Source organism: Pholcus phalangioides, unplaced genomic scaffold (genome assembly GCF_987345545.1).
Source record: "Pholcus phalangioides strain wild (caught in Gottingen) unplaced genomic scaffold, Ppha-v1.0 ptg000002l_1, whole genome shotgun sequence".
Classification (NCBI taxonomy): Eukaryota; Metazoa; Arthropoda; class Arachnida; order Araneae; family Pholcidae; genus Pholcus; species Pholcus phalangioides.
Window position 1 is genome coordinate 12,130,755 of NW_028301595.1, and position 24,828 is coordinate 12,155,582.

The following is a 24,828-nucleotide window of genomic DNA, read 5'->3' on the forward strand; positions in this document are numbered from 1 at the left end:
AACTTTAAAAATACAACCAATAAGCTGATCGATTACATTCGAGCAAATACAACCGATCTGTTTCTTCGTTGTGTTTTTCAGGTTTTATGAAAGCGCTTTTACCGATCTTTTACAGTGTAATGCCGGCCTATAGCTGGGATTACACCATAAAAGTTTGATAAAAATTCTTTTATAAAACTTGAAAAATGCAATCAATAAGCATACCGGTTATATTCGAGCTAATCAATCAATAGGCTTACTAGTTGTTGTTTTTTTCAAGTTTTGTAAAAGGTATTTTTTATCAGATTTTTATTGTGTAATCCCGACCTAAGTTATATACCGTCGAATCCCGTTATAACGAACTCCAAGAGACTAGAGAAATTTCGTTATAAAGCAGTTCCGGGTTTTCGCATTGTTCCTATGTAAACTTATCTGGAGGATTAGAAAAGTGTTCGTTATTAAACGAGATTTTCGCTATAGCGGTGTTAATTAAAACGGGATTCAACTGTATTTTCAAATATCACCGAATATTCCGGATCATATACAGGGTGTCTCATAAATTCGTAAATAGTTTAAAAATCCGAATTAAAGGAACAGGTATATTTAAATGTGGTTTGTGGAAATGTTATTCTCACGAAGGGGGACCTTTTTTTTTTTTCTGGTACAGAAAAACATTTACTTCAAATTTTTTATCGATAGAGGGCGCTGCCCACAAGCAAATCGCTGAAATACGCAAATCAGAGTCCTATAACATGGAAAGAAAATTATTAACAGCTCATTTATATGAATTTTTCCTGTTACTGAAGCGTACATAAGGTTTTAATTGTGATGTTGTAATTGGTGGATAAATTACTACTGGTGAAGCTGTTTTACTTCAGCCACGAATTACCGGCATTTTGTCGCACGACGGTCATTTTCTGCACACGAGGGCTAATTAGACCGGTACCTACAATTTATTGCCGATTCCGAACGGCAGGCTTGTCTTTTTTATACTCGTCGAGAGGTTGGTGCGCTAACCCCTCGATGGGGGACTCCTTGCGGTAGCAATTTTTTCCTGCGGTCTTGTCGCGTTTTTGTTGTAAGCCTGTGTCAGGAGTATTTTATAATTAGGTAGTTTTTCGGCTATGTATAATTTTATCAAGGCATTAAAAAATTCTTTGGCAACTAGTAAAAAAACTATAGTGTTACAAAAATCACAATAAATTAAAAGGAATGACAACAAATTAAAAAAAAATTACAATAAATTTAAAAAATTACAATAAATTTAAAAAATTTCAATAAATTTAAAAATTACAATAAATTTAAAGGAATGACAACAAATTAAAAAAAAATTACAATAAATTTAAAAAATTACAATAAATTTAAAAAATTTCAATAAATTTAAAAATTACAATAAATTTAAAGGAATGACAACAAATTAAAAAAAAATTACAATAAATTTAAAGGAATGACAACAAATTAAAAAAAAATTACAATAAATTTAAAAAATTACAATAAATTTAAAAAATTTCAATAAATTAAAAGGAATGACAACAAATTAAAAAAAAATTACAATAAATTTAAAAAACATAATAAGTTACAAAATCACGAATAAAACTCTCAAGTACTTGAAAATTAAATTTTACACGAAATTAAATAAAAATGAAATTCGCAATTTTGACCAAAAATCTCATAATGGAATGCCAAGCGGGCACAAAGGAGAATAACATGATCGACCAATCTCCTATTTTAGTTTTCTTAATTATTTCACCGGGGCCCTATTAACCCATTTTCGTTTACCTTGTATGTCAACTGACCAATTAGTACTAAAACAACACAATAGCTACACAATATAATACAATAATTTTTTTCACTGATTTTTTAAACAGATATGGTTCTGTGGTATTTAAATAATAAAGGAGAAGATGGCGGGAAGCTCGTTAGTATAGTTTACGCATCGATGGCTACCAAAGCGCTAGACGAGATGGTCAGTAGATTAGAGCAATGCCGGGGTCGTGGTGGCTATTTCTTGGCCACTGGCATTTAGCGATCCATCAACGTCTGACCTACACGGGATCGTGATAACGTTCACACGTGTGAATTCTATTTCGATAACTCATTGGAAATCGTAAAAAATCGTGTCTGGAGAATTCACCGCCAAACAATTCAACGACAATGGTTAGTCGTCTAGTGAGTGAGTGAGAGAATGACCAAAGAAATGAGCGAACAAGTGACTGAATGACCAAAGAAATGAGCGAACAAGTGACTGAATTACCAAAGAAATGAGCGAACAAGTGGCTGAATGACCAAACAAACGAGCGAACAAGTGACTGAATGACCAAAGAAATGTGCGAACAAGTGACTGAATGACCACAGAAGAATGAGCGAGTGAATAGCCCTTTTACTTACTCTGGCTTTCGGTCCCCTCCGATTTCGCACACACCAAGTTGGACGGAATAAAGTAGTCGCTTTCAAACTTTCGACTTCTTCGCCTCAGCGGTGATATCAATTGGTCACTCACTCATTCATTTGGTCGCTCACTCACTTGCTAAGTTGGTCACTCACTCATTCATTTGGTCGCTCACTCACTTGCTAAGTTGGTCACTCACTCATTCATTTGGTCGCTCACTCACTTGCTAAGTTGGTCACTCACTCATTCATTTGGTCGCTCATTCAATCGTGTGATCATATATTCGGTCAGTCATTCAGTCACTCATTCGGTCACTCGCTCAGTCACTCCCATGCTCATTCATTCACTCACTCGGCACTAACTCGGCTACTCACACATTCGCTTATTAACTCACTCAGCCACTCATCACTTCATCACTCGCACGCTCATTCATTCTCTCCTGCAGTCACTCGCTCACTTATTCCTTCACTCATTCGATCATTTACTGGATCACTCGCTTGCTCATTCATTCACTCATTAGGCCACTCACTTGCTAAATCACTCGATCACTCACTCGCATGTGCCGAACTGTCGTTGACAGATAGTTTGTCGATGAATTTTCCCAGCAATGAATTTCTTAGCTGTGAATTTTCTGTAAATCCTTTTAAAAAATATGCACTTTTCGCTAAAATATGGCGATCATAGAAATGGTGACTGAGAAAAAGATGCCATAACAAATAACCGAAATTTGTACTGTAAATATAGTCGAGTTTGACTGTTTCTTCCAAAATAGTACAAAATCAGTTTAGATAGTATAAGATCAATTTAAGAAAATTTCGGTACACCGTGGGAAACTAGATCAAGTAGAATAGATGAAAGTCCATAAGGAGGTCTGATACATTTCAATATGGTCAAAAAGCCTCAAAAACCTGTAGTACAGGGGTCTTCAACGCATGGCCCGAGGACCACATTTGGCCCTTAGAGCTTTTGCCGTGGCCCGCCGATCATTTTCAGAAAATTATTGAGAACATTGGCAAACGATTAGTTGTAGAATAAATGAAAGAAATAATTCCGGAACAATTGATGAAAACTCAGTATTAATGAAAGCAATATCTTTAAAACCTTTGAAACAAATTATTTTATAATTAGTGAAAAAAATTACTTATAAATTAATGAGAGAGAAATAATTTCGTAATTTCTCGTGGAAATTATTTCACAGAATATTTATTAGAATTATTTCACAGAATATTTATTAGAATTATTTCACAGAATATTTATTAGAATTATTTCACAGAAGAATTTAGAAGAATTATTTCACACATTTTTGAAAGAATAATTGCATATTAATTGGAGGAAATGATTTCAAGATAGATTGAGAAGGAAATACATAATTTCAGAATTACCGAAATAAATAATTAGGTGCATAATCATTCAATTTGATTTCATATTATAATTAATCTCAGAATTAATTAGTTTAATCACAAATTAATCAAAAAAAATTCAGAATTAGTGAAAAAGTTATTTTTCAGAACTAATCGAAATTGATAAATTAAATAATTTCAAATTATTTTTGTCACTAGGGGCCCCATTGGCCCCTTTAATTAATATGTCACTAAATTACATGAGTTGGTTGCCCGCGGGCTTCGTGGGAAGTTTCAGTTTGGATTGCCGTGTCTTCTGACCCTTGCTGTAATAGAAGCGTCATTAAAAATATTATTTAACCACTGATTTGTTTCAAACCTTTTACACATATTTTCGATTGTATATGCTATGATATCCCAATAAATGTTTTGCGTGTTTCTAGTACTTGTATTTTCTTCCAATTTTCAAACATTAAGAAGAAAAATAGTATTAGTGCCACATCGATGCATAATAAAATAGCATGACATCAATATAATTGAATAAAAATTGATTTAAAATAAAGGATACTGTTTATTTTATAAAATGGTACAAAAGTTTGCGTTGTATTAATCAAATCAAAAATTAAATTTTAAAATTTTGAAAATCAATCCTCTATGGTTCATCCCCATAAAAACGTATTGGAATTTTTTTTTACAAAAACGAATGTAAATTGGTGCTGTTAGCATCTTTTTAATAGAAACAGTACAGCAATGCGGCAATTTAATTAATTGAAGTTGATTTTTTTTTCAATTAGCTAAAATGGTTAATTAAGGTAAAAAATTTACCTTGATTTTAATGTTATTTGTAATCTAGTAAATTGTTACTTATAGCGAAGGTGAATAGTTTTTATCTTGAATTTAGTATTTCTGATTATCTCAATTTGGTGCGATTTTATAAATCTCTGAAGACGTAGAATTTCAATAGCTCTCAAAAAATAACACCAACAAGGAATCAACTGGTTTATGGTAAACAAAAGAACTATTAGGGGAAATTTAGTTTCTATTCTACTGTGATTTTTAAACATTTCAACTGATAAAATAAATTTAATAAATTTATTTATTATATTTAAATTAAATAAATTTCATAAATTTAAATAAATAAATTTCATAAATTTAAATAAATAAATTTCATAAATTTAAATAAATAAATTTCATAAATTTAAATAAATAAATTTCATAAATTTAAATAAATAAATTTCATAAATTTAAATAAATAAATTTCATAAATTTAAATAAATAAATTTCATAAATTTAAATAAATAAATTTCATAAATTTAAATAAATAAATTTCATAAATTTAAATAAATAAATTTCATAAATTTAAATAAATAAATTTCATAAATTTAAATGTTTTGAGCAGTGTATTGTACTCACAAAGCCGTATTTTGTAATGAAACGACAGTGAAAGATATATTTTCTAAAATACAACAAAAAAAATTGAGAAGAGAAATTATAGTGTAATGGATTTTATAACCATGTATATTCAAATATACACCGGACCATAGAGGACTCAAATGTTTTGCCTCTTTTTATGAACTGAACGGTTTCTTTTGTTTTGAGAATCAGTTTTTATTCAATTACATTGATGTCAAGATATTTTAACATGTACTCAAGGTATCAAAAATGCATTTTTTTCTTACTAAATTAGTTTTCTTACTAAAATTTGCAAAACAATGAGTATTAGAGATATGTAATACATTGAACTGATGTATCATAGCATGTACAATCGAAAACATCTCCACCAAATTTGCAGTAAATCAATGGTTAAATAATATTTCTACTAGAGCATTTTTGAGGTTTATATCATTTAAAAGTTATGAGACCCCAGACCCCTCATAGATTCGAAACGAAATTCCAAGCAAAAAAAAGTGGTAAAAAAAAATGACTAGAGGTCATAAAACTCTGGAATAGACGCTTTTTTGTGTATTGAACTGCTTCAAATGAATCGACCTCATTGATCTCTAAAAGAAGAAGAAAATACATATAAAAATTCGGCTGTTGAGAGGTCACATGATCGAGATTACTTCAAAAGTTGAGGTCAGATCAGGGTTAAAAAGCCAATCTCGGGTCGATTCCTACTGAGTAGGTAGGTCGGAAATTTTTCTTACAAGAATTCAAGGAAGTCAGAGTCGTTTTTGTCTCCGTGTGTAGTCAGTCAGTCAGTCAGTCCTCCAACAACCTAACTATCTCTTCTAATTTGATCCTCCTGTGCGATGATGATGCCCCGAGGTATAAATAATGTTAAATAAATCTTTTCCCAAAACTGAGTGTTCGCATTTCATAACTGTTCTGCGGATGCGTGACTGTGTTGGCTTCTTCCGTTGATTTTAAATTAGGCCTCGTCACTATTAATGGCTCTTTTTCACCGGCGTTATCATCATCATCATCATCGATACAGGTCATCAACGCCAGTTATGGCCTCGGGGGGGAATCTTTTTTTTGCACTCAGGGAACAGTTATTGATGGTTATCGGAATCGTATACGATGTTGGGATGAATCCACTGCGGAAGAATCACGTGAAAGCAAAGAAAGTATCATTACCTGGAATGTGCGAAGGTCAAAATAACCATAAAGCTAGGCTATAAGAAACAATATTTTCTGAGTCGATTATAACCTTGTTATGCGTATTATTGTTCATCGACTCGAATAGATCCACATTACCTTGTGTCTTCAAGGTTTTTTTTATAAATTGCTTCGGACTGGAAAATGACAATTTTTTTTCAGACGTTTGGTAGGTACTAGACGATGTATGGCTCGTTAAGTCTTATTATGATATAATACCTTACTCCCATACAATGTGATTCTCTCGCTTCAGGCCCCGAAAAAATCGCTTTGAAAAACGTTATGTCATTGAGATAGATGCTTGAAAATTTATTTTTAACTTGCCTTCAATGATGCAAAACAAGATACTATAGAACAGTGTTCTTCAGCGGCTGGCCCGCGAAACAGTGCCAGTCTGAAACATTTCGACGAGTTCATGTAGCTGCAATATAATTTTAAATTTAAGAAATAAAACAGCGTCCACATAACGTTTGTACTTTTTGTACTTTTTGCCTTCCCTCAAATTATTTCTCTTGTTTTGTCTTCTTTTGCCACTACGCAAATTATTACTCCCATTTATGAACTTTTTGCCGATAGATACTTATGAATTATTTTCCTATTTATTCATTTTTTACAAATAAATACAAATACAAATACAAATACAACGCCACAACAGGCAAATTGCCCACCGAGGTGGCTGACTTAAGAACATCATAGATCCCCGAGCCCCTACCTACTACTGCTACACCCCCACCTGCACCCCCCCACGGAACCCCCCAACGAATCGGTACATGCGGGAATGTGCGTGTACGTGTAGTGCAACCTGACGTAAAGTTTGTTTCTGTGTAATGCTTGTTATGTGTAGTGCTGTCATCTGCCCCCAGTTTTTACTAACTATGAGTGAAGTGTTATGGGTGAATGATTTATCGTTGTAGGACTGTTGCTCTCTGTGGCGAGACTTTTTAACGGGGAGATCGGCTCGCATTTGCGCCTTGAAGTTGGGAACCACAGAAAACCAACTTCAGCCGACCACCACTGTGGGGTTCGAACCCGGATCCTCGCATCACGAGTCCGGCACTATAACCACTCGACCACCACAGCGGCCGATTCTTAAATTATTTATTTCGTTTGTTTTTCGCGAAGGTGCAAAAATTACTTTTCATATTTATTTATTTTTTGCTAGTCTGTAAATTCATTCTTACATTTACATGTTTATTTTTTGTGTTTTCATGGGTGCGTAAATTATTACTCTTATTTATTGATTATTTCTCTTTATTGATTATTTCTCTTTATTGATTATTTCTCTTTATTGATTATTTCTCTTTATTGATTATTTCTCTTTATTGATTATTTCTCTTTCTGATTATTTCTCTTATATTTATTGTTCATTTCTCTTATATTTATTGTTCATTTCTCTTATATTTATTGTTCATTTCTCTTATATTTATTGTTCATTTCTCTTATATTTATTGTTCATTTCTCTTATATTTATTGTTCATTTCTCTTATATTTATTGTTCATTTCTCTTATATTTATTGTTCATTTCTCTTATATTTATTGTTCATTTCTCTTATATTTATTGTTCATTTCTCTTATATTTATTGTTCATTTCTCTTATATTTATTGTTCATTTCTCTTTCTGATTATTTCTTGATTGATTACCTCTCTTATTTATTGATTGATTACCTCTCTTATTTATTGATTGATTTCCCCTCTTATTTATTGATTGATTCTCTTATTTATTGATTATTTTTCTTTGATTACTTCTCTTGTTTATTGATTATTTTTCTTATTTATTGATTATTTTTCTTATTTATTGATTATTTTTCTTATTTATTGATTATTTTTCTTATTTATTGATTACTCCTCTTACTTATTGATTACTCCTCTTACTTATTGATTACTCCTCTTACGTATTGATTACTCCTCTTACTTATTGATTACTTCTCTTATTTATTGATTATTTCTCTTTACTGATTATTTCTCCCATTTATTTAGTGTTTGCTGGACCAGCGCTACGAATGTTGTCCTAAACATCATTCATTGGAAGATCACGGGACATGTTTAATGTTAGCGCAATCTCTGTTATTTACTTACGGAATCCATAGGGGTTCAAAACAATAAATGTGAAAGAAATAATTTCAGTATCAATGAGATAGTTCCAAAATTAATGAAAAAGAAACAATTCCAGAATTAATAAAATGTAACTAATTCCAGAATTAATAAAATGTAACTAATTCCAGAATCAATGAAACAAATAATTCCAGCTTTAATGAAACAAACAAATCCATAATTGATGAAAGAAATTATTCCAAAAGTAACGAAAGAAATGATTCCAGAATTAATAAAAGAGATAATTCTAGAATTAATGAAATAAATAATTTTTCCTGGATTAATAAAAGAAAATTCCAGAATTAATGAAAGAAAACTCCAGAATTAATGAAAGTATCACTTTCATTAATTCTGGCAGGGCCATATTAGTGCATAACCTTCAGCACATAGCGCACATCTTGGATATTACGGGCCACTGAGTCAATGCCTCTTATTGTAGATATCTAAAGGAGGTGGACTGGGTCCCCCTGAAAACTCGTCAGAATTGATGTGCCATTTTATCCATTTTATTATAGTTAACATTTTGTAATATTATCGCTCATTAACAACCGTTATCATGAGGTCCCATTGTGCCCAAAAGGAAGATTTTGCTCTATCGGCACTTTTGAAAGTTGTTTAACGGCCGGCGGGATAAAATGTCCGCACATCTGAAAGCAGTAATGCGATCTCTTTCAACATTCAAGAAATATCACAGCTTTACTCTCCACTCCCAATTAGAAATATAGGTGGCAGCACTAACTGTACATACAACACTTTAAGCGCACGCAGACTGTTTGATGTAGTCACACTTCCGGCTTAACTCCTTAACTACGCCTTTCTCCCTAAAATGAAGTACTTCATTGTGCTTGGTTTAGAACAGTGGTTCTTAACCAGGGGTCCTTGGAGAGGTTTCGAGGGGGGTCCGTGAGCTTTGATTAGAAAACTACTAAAATACCTAATTGCCACAAAAGGTCCACGGATCACCCCAAGGGTTAAGAACCCCCTGGTTTAAAGAAGTAATGGTCTCTGCAGTATCCAAATTAGGAGGAGAAAATGCGAGCTTCTCTTCTTTGAAATAATTATATCTCACCACAGCGGTTAACAGACTCCCAGCATTTAATTTACACTCATTACATCAACCATTCATTACTTCCTTAAAAAAAGGTAGATGGCAGCCCTTGAACACACATACATTAATAAAGGGGTCTTCAATTCATTTCCCATGCGCCACGTGTGGCCGTCGAAGATTTTTGCAGTGGCCCACCAACTAAAAAGTAGTAACAGAATTTATAGAAATACTGGAAAAAAGGCATAATGAAAAAATTTATTCTGGAATTGCGGTGAAAAAAAAAATTTAATTTTTCCCCTTTACTTTTTAAAAATATTTCAGAGAGAAACTATTTCATAATTGTTGAAATAAATTATTTCAGAATTAGTAGAAAAAAAATATTTCGCAATTCATGAAAATTCATATTTGATATAAAAATTATTTCAGAATTGCTGAAAATTCATATTTAATGAAAAAATAATCTCAGAATGTAAGGAAAGTTATTAAATTATTTTGGACCCCCCCCCCCCACGTTTGACTTAGAAGCTTAGGTCCCGTTGGGCTTCCCCGTAATACACCACTATAGGAATCGAGATACTACAATATGACTTATTTGCCCTCGGAATAGGTCCTTGTTTGGACCTATTCCGTCCATATTCCCACATAGCTACGTATGTCTTCGGAAGTAAAATGGTAGCACATCGCCTTTGGCATTAGATCAGGGCAGTGTGGGGTCAGAAAGACACGAAAAGTAAATAACTTTCGAGAAAAACATGCATATTATTCACGGATTCCATTTAGTATAATAGTAATGGTAGTCACGCGACAATGTCATGCGGAAACTTCATCGGGACGACCCAGCAATATAAGATATTCGAAACTTCATTTTGATAGAAAAGTAATCTAAATGTGTTTACACAAATCGGTTAAACACTATAGTGTTCTTGAAGCATGAATTGGCACAGTTTCTTACTGAGCAGTGGCGAAGAAAATTACTTACTGTTTTACGGACCAGGTAAAAATTGATTATTATTATTATCATCATTATTGTTATAGTAGAATAAATGGAATCATAACTCCAAATAATAATGTATTTCTTCTTCTCTTCCTCAATATGGCATCCATTTTTTTTTTTTTTTTTTTGCGTCCATCAGCTTTTCTCAAGAAAACTAGTTGAGGTTTTATTTATTTTTTCTTTGGTTCTTGGAAATGTTGTTCTCAATAGAAACAAGATAAACTTTAGAACCTTGACCCATTTTTTCTTTGATTATTATTAATAAAGACTGAAGAAAAAGTCTGGTTCATGTTTCTTTTATTTTACTGCTTCTTCTCTCTTTGAACCGAAACTTTCCGCGCTATTGATTCAGATTTGAGAGGATAAGAATGAATGAGTTTGTTCTTGGCAAAGACTCTTTGTCTTTTTTCTTTCTTATTTACGTATGTTGTATTCAATATGCAGCGATTAATCGAGGGATTTTGTTCTGTATATAATTATAAACTGAATTTTTCTGATGTTTATGAGTGAGAAGTTTTACGCTTCTTGAATGGTCTGTTTCCCTGATAACAATAGGAAAAGGCAGTAGAAATTAGTCCATGTTGTGTATAAGCAGTGCTGAAGATTGTTTGGGATTATGAAAGTTTGAAACTGGGGCTGGGAGGCAATTAAAATTTTCAACTGGTTAATCGATAATTTTTAATCAATTTATCGAATATTATTTGTAACTATACAAAATTAATTAATGCTATAAAAAATTATTTTATGATTCATTCGAGCACCTTTTCGCTAGATTGAAACAAATGTAGCCACAGATTAAGGCTGCCCGATTGAGGCAAATTAATACGCTTAAAACATTTTGTCAAAACCTGGAATTCCTTCACTTGCATCTTGTCATTTGTTCAAATATGCAAAGATTAATCGAGGGATTTTGTTCTGTATATAATTATAAACTGAAGTTTTCTTATGTGTATGAGTGAGAAGTTTTACGCTTCTTGAGTGGTCTGTTTCCCTGATAATAATAAGAAAAGGCAATAAAAACTAGCTCATATTGTGCATAAACAGTTATGAAAGTTCAAAACTGGGGCAGGAAGTTGATTAAAATTTCCAATTGATTGCTTAATCGAAATTTTTCAATCGATCAATCGAATTTTAATCGAATATTTTTCGTAACTATATAAAATTAATTAATGTGCTATAAAAATGTATTTTATTTATTTCGAGTACCTATTCACTACATGTAAACAAATGTAGCATTAGATTAAGAAATTAAGGTTGCCCGCTTGAAGCAAATTAATATGCTGAACACATTTTGACAAAATCTGGAATTTCTTTATTTGGATCTTGTCATTTCTTCACAATATCGGTTATTTTAGGTTAGTCGCTGACTGCGAAACGACTTTCGATCATACTGTTGCTTCTTTTCCTAGAATGGTACTGAATTTTCCCTAATGATACTTGGGAAGAGAAGAGTTGATGTTTCCAAGAATACAGAAAATTACTGTTCATACTGAAGACAATAAATTTTGGTCTTGTCTTTTAAAACTCCTATCAAACTCATTTTGAAACTGAAATCATGTTTTCATTGAATTGACTTGCATTTCCTCATGCAGGAGAATTTGATCAAAATACTTTAAAATATGTTTATTTAACCGAGAAGTTAGATATAGATACATGATTTAAGATATTCAATAGCATTTGTTCAACAAATCAAGTAAAATTACAAACTTTTTGAGCAAATTCTAATTGCGTCGATTAAATTTATTAAAATGTTTTACTGTGAGTACCAATCGATCGATTAACCAACCCACTTAATCGGATCAGTCTTAGCTAAAACTACCCGCAAACCCAAAATTTAGAAATTTTAAATTGGCTCAGTTCTTGTCAAATTCTTTTTCAGCCAGAGGTACTACTTCTACTGCTACTACGAAGAGAGATAGCGCTAAAATGACTGCATAAGAAACATATATCAGCCCTTCACACACAATCGGAATAGCAGAAATTACGAAACCCCTTCCAGAATGCCATACCCCTTTTTTATAAAGTAGGATTTCTTCCGATTTTCAGCAGGTCCAAAGTAAGAGAGGTAGGCAAATGTGTTTCATTAAAAAAAAAATAGACGTAGAGAAAATAACTGGGCTTTTTTTATTGCTAAATTAAAAGGCTTTCTTAAGAAGGCGAGATATCTACCGTCAATGCCAGTGCGAGGGTTAATTTCGCTGCTGCAAAACGTCTCCACTCCAAGTGGTGAGCACCACATCTCGGGGAATCGTGGAATTACTCGAAATTCACTATACTGCTTATAGTCGGGATTGCATAACCCCGGCCAGCTGGCCAAATGCTACACGTGAAAGGTGTTCGGTGGAAAAACATCAATACACACACAACCCGATATATACCTGGCTGACCATACTTCCTCGATAAAAATACTGGAAACCAGGATCCTAATATGCCATCACCAATTATCTCCAAAAGTTTTCAAAATGAGTGAAGCTGCTGTGTATCACTGAAAAATCGCCAATGGCGGAAACGAAGCGCTTCTACAAGTCAAAATGGATTAAAATGCGATGCGTCTCATGACACTCCTTTATTTACTAGAGTAAAGAATTTTTTGAATCACCAATTTTCCCAGGATGTCTTTTTGTTCTTCCTCATAAACAATACCCATTACTTCTTGAACTGTATCCCGAAATACCTAAAATAAATAGCGAGAAAGCGATCCGTCGATATTTCCCACACAGTGAAACACTGTATTTTTCAGTTTAAGACAAGCTTTCTTTGTGCTTATCGTCCGATAACAAGTACCGTCATTACACCACCGCTACTGAAATCTTTTCAATGCATTGTTGGACAAGCTCCAAAAAATCAACACCTTGTCCAAGAGATAAAAAAGGCTTTGCAATGAATGAAAAACAAAGACTAAATATTGTGGGAAAAGGGAGAGCCAATGTCTTTTTGGCCATTAATGAGGAACCCGTATCTGCTTGGCAACAATTGAACCACATCAAGAAAAGGTGTTTTTAGAGAGGCGAGAACATCGTTTCACCGACACGCTGATTTTCCATTGAATTGTTGAAAGTGGGTTATATGCACACGTAAGATTATCGATTGTCTTCTTCGAAATGAATACCACTTTGAAATGTTCTTCTTGAATGGATGATGTGGGATGGATCATCAATAGCTTATATGGTAAAACTCCCGTCTCTGTGACCCTTTTCGTTGATCTAATCCTGGGAAAACATCTATTACTTGGAAACCTACCATGTCGGAGTAGTTCATCAGGAAAAATAATTACTAAATTTATCTATCCACGAATAACTAGTTGGCGTTGGTCTTCAAATATTTGCATGCCCGACCGGGTATGTAGTTTAAAATAACACAAGAATTAATATTTTACGTGCCCGAAAAATAGCATCACTGGACTGACTTACTTGAAAAATTTTAAAAACAAATCGATTTATTTGCATATAAAATATCGAAAGTAATATAACTTTTTTTTTTAAATAATCGAAATTTTTTGAAATAAATACACAATTACAAAAGGAATACGGTCACCTATTACAAATCTAAAATTAGTCAAACCTCTAATTACAATTTTCCACGTGTTGGCGTCGAAAAAGAAGTCCTCAAGTCATCAGTCATCAGTTAGTCATCAAGTTATATTCACTTCGCTTAAAGAATTATAGCCGATTTACGGTACAGGACCAACCTTGACCCCCCCCCCCCCGCTCTGTCCCCATAGTATGATACAGTCGAATCCCGTTATAACGAACGCCAAGAGACCGGAAGAATCATTTCGTTATAACGAAATTTCGTTATAAAGGAATTCCAGGTTACCTAGCGTTGTTCCTATGTAAACTTATTTGGGGGATTAGAAAAGTGTTCGTTAAAACGGGATTCCACTGTATAACTAGATAACAGTAAAATAAAGAAAACTATATTTTACCCTTGATTGGTCATTGTAGTTAATTAAAAAATCCACTCTAGTTAATTAAATTGCTGTGTTGATGTATCGTTTCAACTAAAAATATGCTAACCATCAATTTTGCATTCGCATTTATATAGTAGAAATGTTTAATACTTTTTTATGGGGGTGAACATGCAGGGTAAATTTTAATATGGGATTAAGGTATCGTAAAAATACACTGTCATACAAATTTTCAGAATCACAAAAAATCTTTTCAATGTATCCTCTCTCTCTCTCTCTCATCTTGTTGAATTCTTGAGTGTTGTTCGTAAAATTAAATACCACGACAAATTTGAAAATGAGTAAATGTGATAGCATAATTTTAGAATCTATTTTGAAAATATTTGTACATACGGTGATTATTACATACTTCGCTCAAAAAATGTTTTCTGGGACCTAAAAATTCATGTTTGCCTTGTGCCCGAACTTGTGAGAGACGGGCTCTGTGTGTTCTTAAACTTTTGATCAGGGATTTCATCTATCATCATCAAATCGATAAGTTTTTGGGTACATATCGCAAGTGAACCTTGATAGCCGGCCCTATTTTTTCTTTTTTTAATCGTCAATAATAGGTCAGCTTGCATTCGGCTAGCTTCTTTTAAGCATGATAGGATTATGACTCGATAGGATTAGCATAATGATCATCAGATATAGGAAAACTGTCAAAGCATCGGTAAAGCTTCACGAGCATGTCTGAATTCTTGATGGAAACTTTGTTTCCCATCACCAAACGATAACTCCAACTGCTGGAATCAGAAAGTAGAGACCATTCACTAGAACAGTGATCCCCATGCTGTGGTACGCATAGCCTTAGGGGACCTAGATGAATCATTCAAAGGTACGGGGGGAAATTATCCGCAATGGCCGAGGCGAAAGAAGATGCCACGATATAAAAAGAACTCCTGCTTCAAACACATTTCTAGGCGTATGCAAACCTATACGGATTTCTGTGCATACGCAAGTCTCCTATGCCCAAGGTAAATGGACGATTTCTACGCATTCATTGGTTATCACAAGCCTCTTACTCATGTTATGGGATACGCGAGTTTGTTTCGCATTTTTAAAGATACTCCAGTTTCCTTCACATTTTTAGTGATGCTCAAATTTCCTTAGCATTTTTAAGGAAACTCACAAATTTTCCTTCACATTTCTTAAAGACACGCATGCAAAACACGCATGCATTCTATGCATTTTTAGGGATATTTGCTCCTAGGCATTTGTATGCAACGCGACATACATCTCTTACTGATTCCTAGGACTGAGCAAGTCTCGTACTAATTTCTAGTGATATTCAAGCCTCTAACGCATTTCTAGGAGTACGCAACGTACGCTTCTCCACATTTCTAGAACTACGCAAGTCTCGTACGCATCTCTCAGAGGAAGTCACAAACTACGGTAAAATTCGATGATTTCTTAACGTTGTTTTTCGACCCCCCCCCCACCAAAAAAAATTGCCCCCCCCCCCCCTCTTCAGATTGCCAATCAGGGCAATTGCCCCGGCAACATGCTTCAGAATTATCCCGTAAACGTATAACTTTACAATCGCTAATATTAACTCCTCAAATAGCATGTGTACAAATTATAGCGCCAATCCAACTCGTAGCGCTCTGTAAAGGCCAACTCATTTTATGCTGACCCTGTACATAACCAGACACACACACGTGATTCGAAAATTACTTGCAGAAACGAAGAAAGCTCAACGCCCGTCGGATGATTGCGGGAATCGGATGAATCTCTTGATCCTCTTAATGATAACCTCCCAAACCTTATAAGCGCAAGAAACTTTCAAATTATATCAGTCGATGCAGATAGTAAAGCGTAACGACTTTGTGACCGCCACCTACCGGCAACACTATACAATTTCATACTTTTTTTTCCATGAGAAAATCTGATCTTCCTACCATAAGGAGTTTAAAAAAACGGCAACAACAACACTAGAGTCGTTGACTTGTGCCATCTTTCGTAGGCACTGGCGCAAGAACGTCATTGACCGGATGAGCCTTTTTTTTTTTCCATACTCTTGAAAAATACAAAATGGTCCTTTATTTTGGCAATGGATGAGCCTTCTCTTGGGCGTTTACCACCTTCCGCTTACGGGGTCGCCACCTCTGCGCTCTTCCGAATTTTTTTTTTCACTTTTTTTTTTGTTTTACGAGTGAAAGTTGTTTACTTCCGTAGGGTGTTGAACGGAAATAGACGTCAATTTTTTTTTCTAAATTTAAGGAAGAAGGTCGATACTGAAAATTAAAGGGCACTCACGGACTGTTCAATGTGTCCTTTAAATGCTTTGAGTTCGTGTTGTTCGGGTCATAGCTCTCTGGATTCGATCTCAATGACCGCACTGGTATGATTGTCAGCTGGGAATGGTTTTCTTCTCGGGTTCAGTGGCGTCTTAACGGGTAAGGCGATGGGGGACCCTCCCCACCCCTGAATTACTGGAAGATTTCGCTGCTTCTGTGAAATTATTTCTCCGTTAATTCTGAATTTTTTTTATTAATTCTGATTGATTTCATTAGCTGTAAATATTCATCAATTCTGGAATTATTTCTTTTATTGAGAATGAATTGTTAAGAGTTCTGAAATTATTTCTCTATTGATTCTGAAATTTCGTTTCCATTAAATCGGAAATTTCGTTTCTATTAATTCGGAAATTATTTTTCTATTAATTCGGAAATTATTTTTCTATTAATTCGGAAATTATTTTTCTATTAATTCGGAAATTATTTTTCTATTAACTGTCATTTCCATTTGTGGAATTATTTATTTCATAAATGCTGGATTATTAATAATTTTGAAATTATTTTTCTATCAATTCTAAAATTGTTCCTTCAATTCCCAATTTTCAGTAGTTATGGAATTACTTCTTTCATTAACTCTGGATATTCATGAATAAATTTTGGAATAATTTGTTTTTTATGAGTTCCGAATATTCATGAACTCCGAAACAATTTCGTTAATTTTGAATTTTCATCCAGTCTGGGATAATTTCTTTTATTACATTTGAATTTTCATTAATTATGAAATTATGTTTCATGAATTTTGAATTTTCAAATTATTTTTTTCATAACTTTCACTTATTCTGGAATTTTTACTTTTAATCATTTTGAATTTTCAGTTTCCGGGATAATTTCGTTCATTAATTTCGCATTTTCATAGATTTTGGAAAAAAATTTCATTTTCCATTTTTAAATTGTCATAAATTCTTCAATTTTTCTAGTTAGTTATTGAACTGTTTCTTTCATTAATTTGCAATTTTTATGGCTTCCTGAATAATTTATTTCATCAATTTTTGAATTTTCCATCAGTTCTGCAACTATTTCTCTTTAGATTTTCTAATAGTTCTTTAATCCACTCTGAAATTATTTATTTAACTCTTACGGTGGCAATCCCGAGATATCTCGTCAAGTTTAATCCACTTTATTTCGTTCACCCCGAAATATCTCGGGTTCTTACCACGCTTTTATTTTCAATGTGGAAGTTATAATGCGGATCAGGAAAATTTTAAAAACGACTTGAAAATTTAACGTTAATTAATGTCTGATTTTCATAAAATTGAAATTTCGGTTTTTTTAGTTTATATGAAAACTAATCTAAAAGTATCGAGATACTTTTGGGCCTTCTTGTACATTATGTAATAAGTATCTCCTGTAATAAGCTCTGCAATTACTGTATCTCGAAATTTACGAAAAATGTAGAATAGATATGGATCTAAATTAGATGAGTAATTTTTTTTTACACTTTTTGGAAATTTAGTTTTCATCTGATAACGAAAATAGAATGTATTTTTTTTAAAAAAATGGCACATAAAAAGCTGATTCTTCTCTTCTTTTCACGCTCGATACCCATTTGCAATGAAATGTAGGTCGATGTTTAAAGAAATAAATAATTGATTTTTCGCTTCATTCAATCGATTAATTAGCAGTTAGATCTGTGTCCATTTCCACGGGTTGGAAATATTCCTGAGTGGAAAAAAAATGGGTAAGAAATAATTTCAGTTCAGACTAAAATAATCGCTATTTTCGAGCATTAGTTTAATTATTATAAGTTATAATCAATCATCCTCGATTTCGAACGTAATAAATTATACGTGAATTATAAATATTAAGATTGTAATATTACGTGGTTAATATATAATTATTACCAATTTAATGATTAAACCTTGCCCATGTATCGATTTAATGGTTAAAGTAAGTGATTAAAATAACTTCATGACTGAAATAACCGTGCATATATATCCCGTTAGCTCTAAAAAAGCAATTAAAAATAAAAACCATGAAAATGATAGAAATATAAAAATTATTAGTTGAAGCACTAAACCTTTAAAATGTGTTGATTAAGAAATAACTTCAAATAAATTTTGGAAATGAATACTTTTATTCGAGCAGTTATATAATTGAGATGTGCCTAAAAATTCAAGACAGAATGAAATTCATCACATATGTAAGAAAAACAATTATGTATTTCAGTAATTTATAATAAAAATTAAATAATTACAGTACTGCAAGTTTTTGTGTTGCATATTCTTAGAAAATTCTAAAGGAAAAAAATGCGAATTTTAATTGTAATAGTTTCTAACATATATGACGAAAGTTTTAATATTGATTTGAGATAGAAATCATGGGAAGTTAAAATTTCTAATAGTTCGGAAAAATATAAGAAAACTTATAATTATATTATGTATTTTTCAAAACAATTTTAAAACTGAAATTTAAAAGAAATTCCATTTTATTCTTATAGAAAATTATCTTAAATATGAAAGAGGTAAATTAGAACATTCAAAGCAATTATTCCATTTCATCCTTGAAGTTGTCACACAACAAGTGTGACAATGGAAATTTTATTCGGGAATTATGTTCCATTTTTTATCATTTTCATATGTATTAATTTTATAATTTAAAGGATGAGAAATTTTTGAAAAGCTTTTTTTTACTTTAGTTTGTCAATGAAAAACCTATTGAAAAAATTTATTGCTACCAGAAAAATTAAACTAAATTTATTTTATTTGTATAATTTATTGAAAATCTAACACAACACTCTACAAATGTGTATTTGTATTTGTATAATGATGCGTAGATAAGTAATAAAAAGATTTAATAAAATTATATAAAAGACTTAAAAAGATATTAATTTTTTTCTCAACGCTAACATTAATAAATTCCGAGTTTTCGATGAATAAACTTTCTCGTGTTAATTTGAAATTATATATATTTTCAAAATTTTGCCTTTTTTTTCAATTTTCAAAATTTTTTTTTTTTCAATTTTCAAAATTTTCTCTTTTTTCAATTTTCAAAATTTTCTCTTTTTTCAATTTTTAAAATTTTCTCTTTTTTTCAGTTTTCAAAATTTTCTCTTTTTTTCAATTTTCAAAATTTTTGTCTTTTTTTTCAATTTTCATTGAATTTCTAATTTGAATTTCAGTACTGTATATTGTAGTTCATTTTTATTCCAATTCCTATTTTTCTCTTTTGAATTTTCTATGCATTTCTATTTATAAACCTGAATGCAAAGCATTAAATTCTCTTCATAAAATGCAAATAAATCACTGGGAAAGAATGAAAGTAAAAGCACTAAAGAAAAAAAGCGTTTAAGAAAGAAGAGGCTTTCGGATTTTTGTGTCCAATTTAACGGATGGATGACGAATGACTATCCTTTAAGCGATTTTCTAAAAATAAAACTAAAATTGCTTGTGATAAAATAAGAGCACATGAATGGCACCTCTAAAAAAACCCGATTTCTATTGGTTTCTTATGGACATTACTTTTTATCAATTCAATGGCTTTATTTCCTGCTGTCTTTACAAGAACTGTTATTTGTGTGTTTACGCGCTTACTTTCGTATTTATTGGTCCATCACACACGCCGTACAATCCACGCGCTATTTTTGAGGAATACGTGAGAATTCTTTAACAGGCATGCGCGGTAGCGATATAACATGGTATTCTAGCAATTTTTTTTCGACGTTTTTGACACCGATATTTGATGTAATCATCGAAAGTGCGGAAATTAATTCTGGAATTAGTAAATAGCGTAAGAATTTCATTGATTTCCAACTGATGTGACGCCAGGTTGGTGGAAAGTGGCGACAGATATTTCGGAGTAAAAATAATATTTAAATAGCAATTAGTGGAGCACGGATTATATGCACTTAAAAAGTGCCGAAATATGCTCTAAAATCATGCAAATATGCACCTAAAAATGCCGAAATATGCTCTAAAAGCATGCAAATATGCACCCAAAAATGCCGAAATATGCTCTAAAAGCATGCAAATATGCACCTAAAAATGCCAAAATATGATCAAAAAACCCAAAATATGATCAAAAAATCCAAAATATGCACTAAAAACCTGAAAAACAAATTCCAAAATACCAACCAATATATGTAAAAAATCACCGTGGAAAAAAAGCAAATATGTTTTAAAAAAAAAAAGGATATTTATATTTCTTAGTGCATATTTATTTACAAATATCCCAATATATGAATGAATATATATACAGCGTATGCAAATAACTTCTAAAGTCTGTATTTTTTATGTAGACATTTCTAATTTCTAGTTAGTCGTGGTTGCTCATTCATGAAATACCAGTAACAACAGAATTTCAACGTTATTTCTAAAAAAAGGTTGAACACTTTTGTACTGTTACAATAAAGTGGTTGATATTTAGAAAATATTGCTAAATTCTATATGAATTCTCATTATGTCCCACCTACGGGAAAAACATCGATGTTAAGAAAATATCATGAGCAATATTCATTTCAAACATTTAGAAAAAAAATGTCAGAATTTTAATAAACCTTCAAAAATATGCACTTATTCTGAAAATTCTTCGATTTTATACATTTATATGCATTAATGCTGAAAAAAAGCCAGTCATATAATGTGGGCTCTAGTAAGTAGTTTAGTGCAGCGTTCTTCGACCGCTGGTCCTCAAACAAGTCTGGGTACACAAAACATTTTGTCAAATTTTTGAAGAAACTAAATGATTAGGCATCTTTATTGTTGAGGGGTGAGGAAGATGCTTTTTTGAAATTTTCATTTACGTGAAACAAATTTTTTCAGCCGTTTTTAGCACTGAAATCCAAACAGGAATGGAAGAAACTTGTTGCAGCGCTTTATGCCTCAGAAATAGCAGTATATAAAATTTTTTTAAACCAAAAATCCAGGTACCACAAAACCGGAACAGTTAAACTTAATTCGTATATCGGGGTTCCGTAGATGAGCCTACAAGAGCTCATACCTCTCCTCATCGTTACTCTGTCAATTAATTGCAGTAGTTCATTGAAACCATGGTTAGGATAAAAAAAGATATGGATGATGACAATCTTGAAGGCCTCTCACACCATCAAATGGTGGTGAAAGTTAAGAAGAAATGAGAGTTCTGGCTGGAAGTGCTCCCGGGAATTACCAGGCCCACCACTTCGGGTACTAAATTAAAAATATGGGAAAATAATAAATAATAAATTATGTCAAAATAATAAATTATGTTGTCTGATTACGAATAAGTTTGGATTCTATTCACTTTCTCGTTCTATTTTCATACATAAGAGAAATGGCGTATAAATATTGATTGGAAAAAAAAGAAAGAAACTTTGTGTGCACTATGAACTCTGCTGCCACCTATTAAATAAGAACAAAACTATTTTTTATAAATTCTTGAAATAAAATCGACTGTTGGTTTTATACTGGTGTGTACAGCTCAGCTTAAAAATAAATAATGCATGGTATGATATCATATATTATTTATTTTCCTGCTTCATGCTGATTTAAATCTTATTCCATAATACCGGTTACTGTATTTTTACGCTTGCCGCAAAATTATCTTATGGTAAACATAAAAACATAGTAACCGGTATCAAAGAGCAGAAATTGTACACCGGTGTACATAATAAAAATTAAGAATACATAATATGGTATCATATCATATAATATTCGTTTTCATGCTGTACACCGGTTTAACACCCACAACCAATTTGCCTTGCAGAATTATGACAAATAGTTTTGTTTTTGTCCGATAAGTGTCAGCGCGGGTATGGGGGAGGGTCCTCAGTTCAAAGATGTTCTCGCGTGATAAAATATAATAAGTTAGGCCAGAGGAAATTTTCCTCTTATTACTTGTTTTCGCCGGTTCGCAAATTATTTCTCCTGTTTATGCCGGTTCAGTAAATTGTTCTATTAATCTCACCCATCCAATAGGGAAAGAGATTGAAGAACGCTGTTTTAGGTCAGTGTTTCTCTACTTGGGGGGAAGAGGGGGGTCGTATTGCTCCTTTTTTTTGTCTTAAAATAACTAAGACTCATAAATTTTCAAATCTTCAAAAAGGCCAAAATAGTGACAAAAACCCAATAATTTCGATCCCTGATATCTCAGCGGGATTTTGATGGGGTAAATTTCGCTTAGTACATTAAAGACAAGAGCTAAATTTATCAATTGATATTTTTTGAATAATCAGAGTTTTAATTATCACATTCATGTAATTTAATCATAAATTGGTCCTATTTAGAGGTGGTGCTACCTCATATAATACCTGCATCGTATCGTTTAGATTCGGAACTTGTTTGAAAGTTTTCTAACGCAATATTTTCAACAGGTCAAGAGGTGCCAGAAACGTGTCCACACCCTGCAGTTCCTATCTATTCCTCCGTCACGTTGTCCAACGATGGTCGAGCCGTTGGAACGACGGCGACTTACGCCTGCGACGAGGGCTACGAACTCTTCGGGTAAGATTTACATTCAGAGATTATCTTCTGTCGAACCATATATTTTACTAAAGCCTCATGTCATCCCACGAACACGATTATGAAACCTCTTTCCTTTTCTAATTTCTTTGACAGTGAACCAGTCAGGGCATGTTTATCTGGTGGCAAATGGAGCGGGGATCTTCCTCACTGTGGTAAGTTTGAAGGGTTTAATACTTATTAATGTTCATCGAGTTGACACGTTGATCATCTCTTTGACCGTAGATTTATGGTGAGATTTTTATCAATGCATATTATACGGTGAGAATTCGGCCATTAATTTCTTAACCCAATCTGCATCCGGGAGGAGAATAAACAGCAGATGTGGTAGCTGATAAATTTGCGCACACATTACGCAAATACCAGTTATTTATCGAGCTTGGTGATATGCGGCAGGCAGCAAACTCAGAGGGAATATGCAAATGACTGAACTGTCAAAAGCTATCTCGAATATGGCATTTGGTGCATCTGGTCTTTTAAGTAGGACTCATTGAAAATCCAGGCTGACTCGGCGACCATCTTTGAATGCGAGTTGACGTCAGTAGTCGCTATAGCCAATCGCCGTTCCCTATCCAGTAAGGTGCTTATAAAGGAGGGTGTCTCATCGTTCTCCATCTTTGAACAAAAAACTGTTTTTGCGCGAAAAGTTAAATTATTAGTCTAAATCATTAGAAAAAAAGCAGGATAGGGAACAGCGATTGGAAAACGCGATAATATTTGACGTAACACTTAAGCTCAAAGTCGAACGGAAGAGTCTGCCTATGGTTTGAATGAGCCCTATTATCCTGCTTTTCTTTAACGATTAGACGTCATACGATTCACTCACCTCTCTTCACCACTATACTTTGAGATATCCTCATATGTAGTTTTCAAAACAGAACTGCCGTTACTATTTTTTTTTTTTTTGACCTAAGGTTACCGGATTCAGAAATTTAGAAATGAGGACAATGCGCACACTCTTCAATGCCACATATTTTCACAGAAGATGGCGCCTTTACACCGACAAATAACAACGAATGTTTTCCAACCAAAACAGAGACGCGTTCGATATGTATACAGTGGTTTTTTGAGGGGGGGGGGGTAAGTACGGCCCTAGTTTTCCGCAAAGAGTGTAAGTATATGTAGAAAAAGTAACTAAATAAGCACACACTGACGAATAGATTTTAGTTCCACAGTGCACTGAGAGAAATATATTTTTCTGTAAATGAAAAAAGTAAAAAAAAAAAAAAAATCTGGATGTATAAAATGATGACAAAAGAAAATTCAAAAACATATTAGGACGACTGAAATGACGTCAAAAGTGAGGACGTCTGGTAACCCTAGACCAGGGATTGTTAACATTTTTCAATCACGACCTAAAATAAACAACAAAATCAGCTTCGCGACCCATGGAACAGTTTCTTTTTCGGAATTAAGTGAAACCAGTGATGTAATAAGTGCATTTGTAATAAAACTGTATAAATGGATATGTACGACTTGTCTAGGAAACCCCGGTTATTCAAGTTTGGGTCGTGACCCATAACCGAAGAATCCCCTGGCTGTTAGTGGATTTGAACGATTCATGTTGGAAACCGCCTGCGACTCACAAGTTTGGGTCGCGACTCATATTTCAAAAACTTTTGGCAGTAAGTGGATTCGTACGACCCCATCGAAGCCCCTGCGAATCAAGTGTGAGTCGTGTCCCATGGTTTGAATCCTTGACTGTA

At 33.0% G+C, this 24,828-nt stretch overlaps 1 protein-coding gene across 1 annotated transcript in view; it reads left to right on the top strand.

Annotated features, from left to right (window-relative positions):
- The window catches only part of LOC149089424 (P-selectin-like), an 89,779-nt gene that overhangs the window by 31,654 nt on the left and 33,297 nt on the right, over positions 1 to 24,828 (top strand). The window contains exons 2-3 of the mRNA XM_089238406.1: positions 22,975 to 23,104; positions 23,219 to 23,277. Of these exons, the coding sequence (XP_089094532.1) occupies positions 22,975 to 23,104; positions 23,219 to 23,277 (189 nt within the window). The remainder of the gene's footprint in view (positions 1 to 22,974; positions 23,105 to 23,218; positions 23,278 to 24,828) is intronic.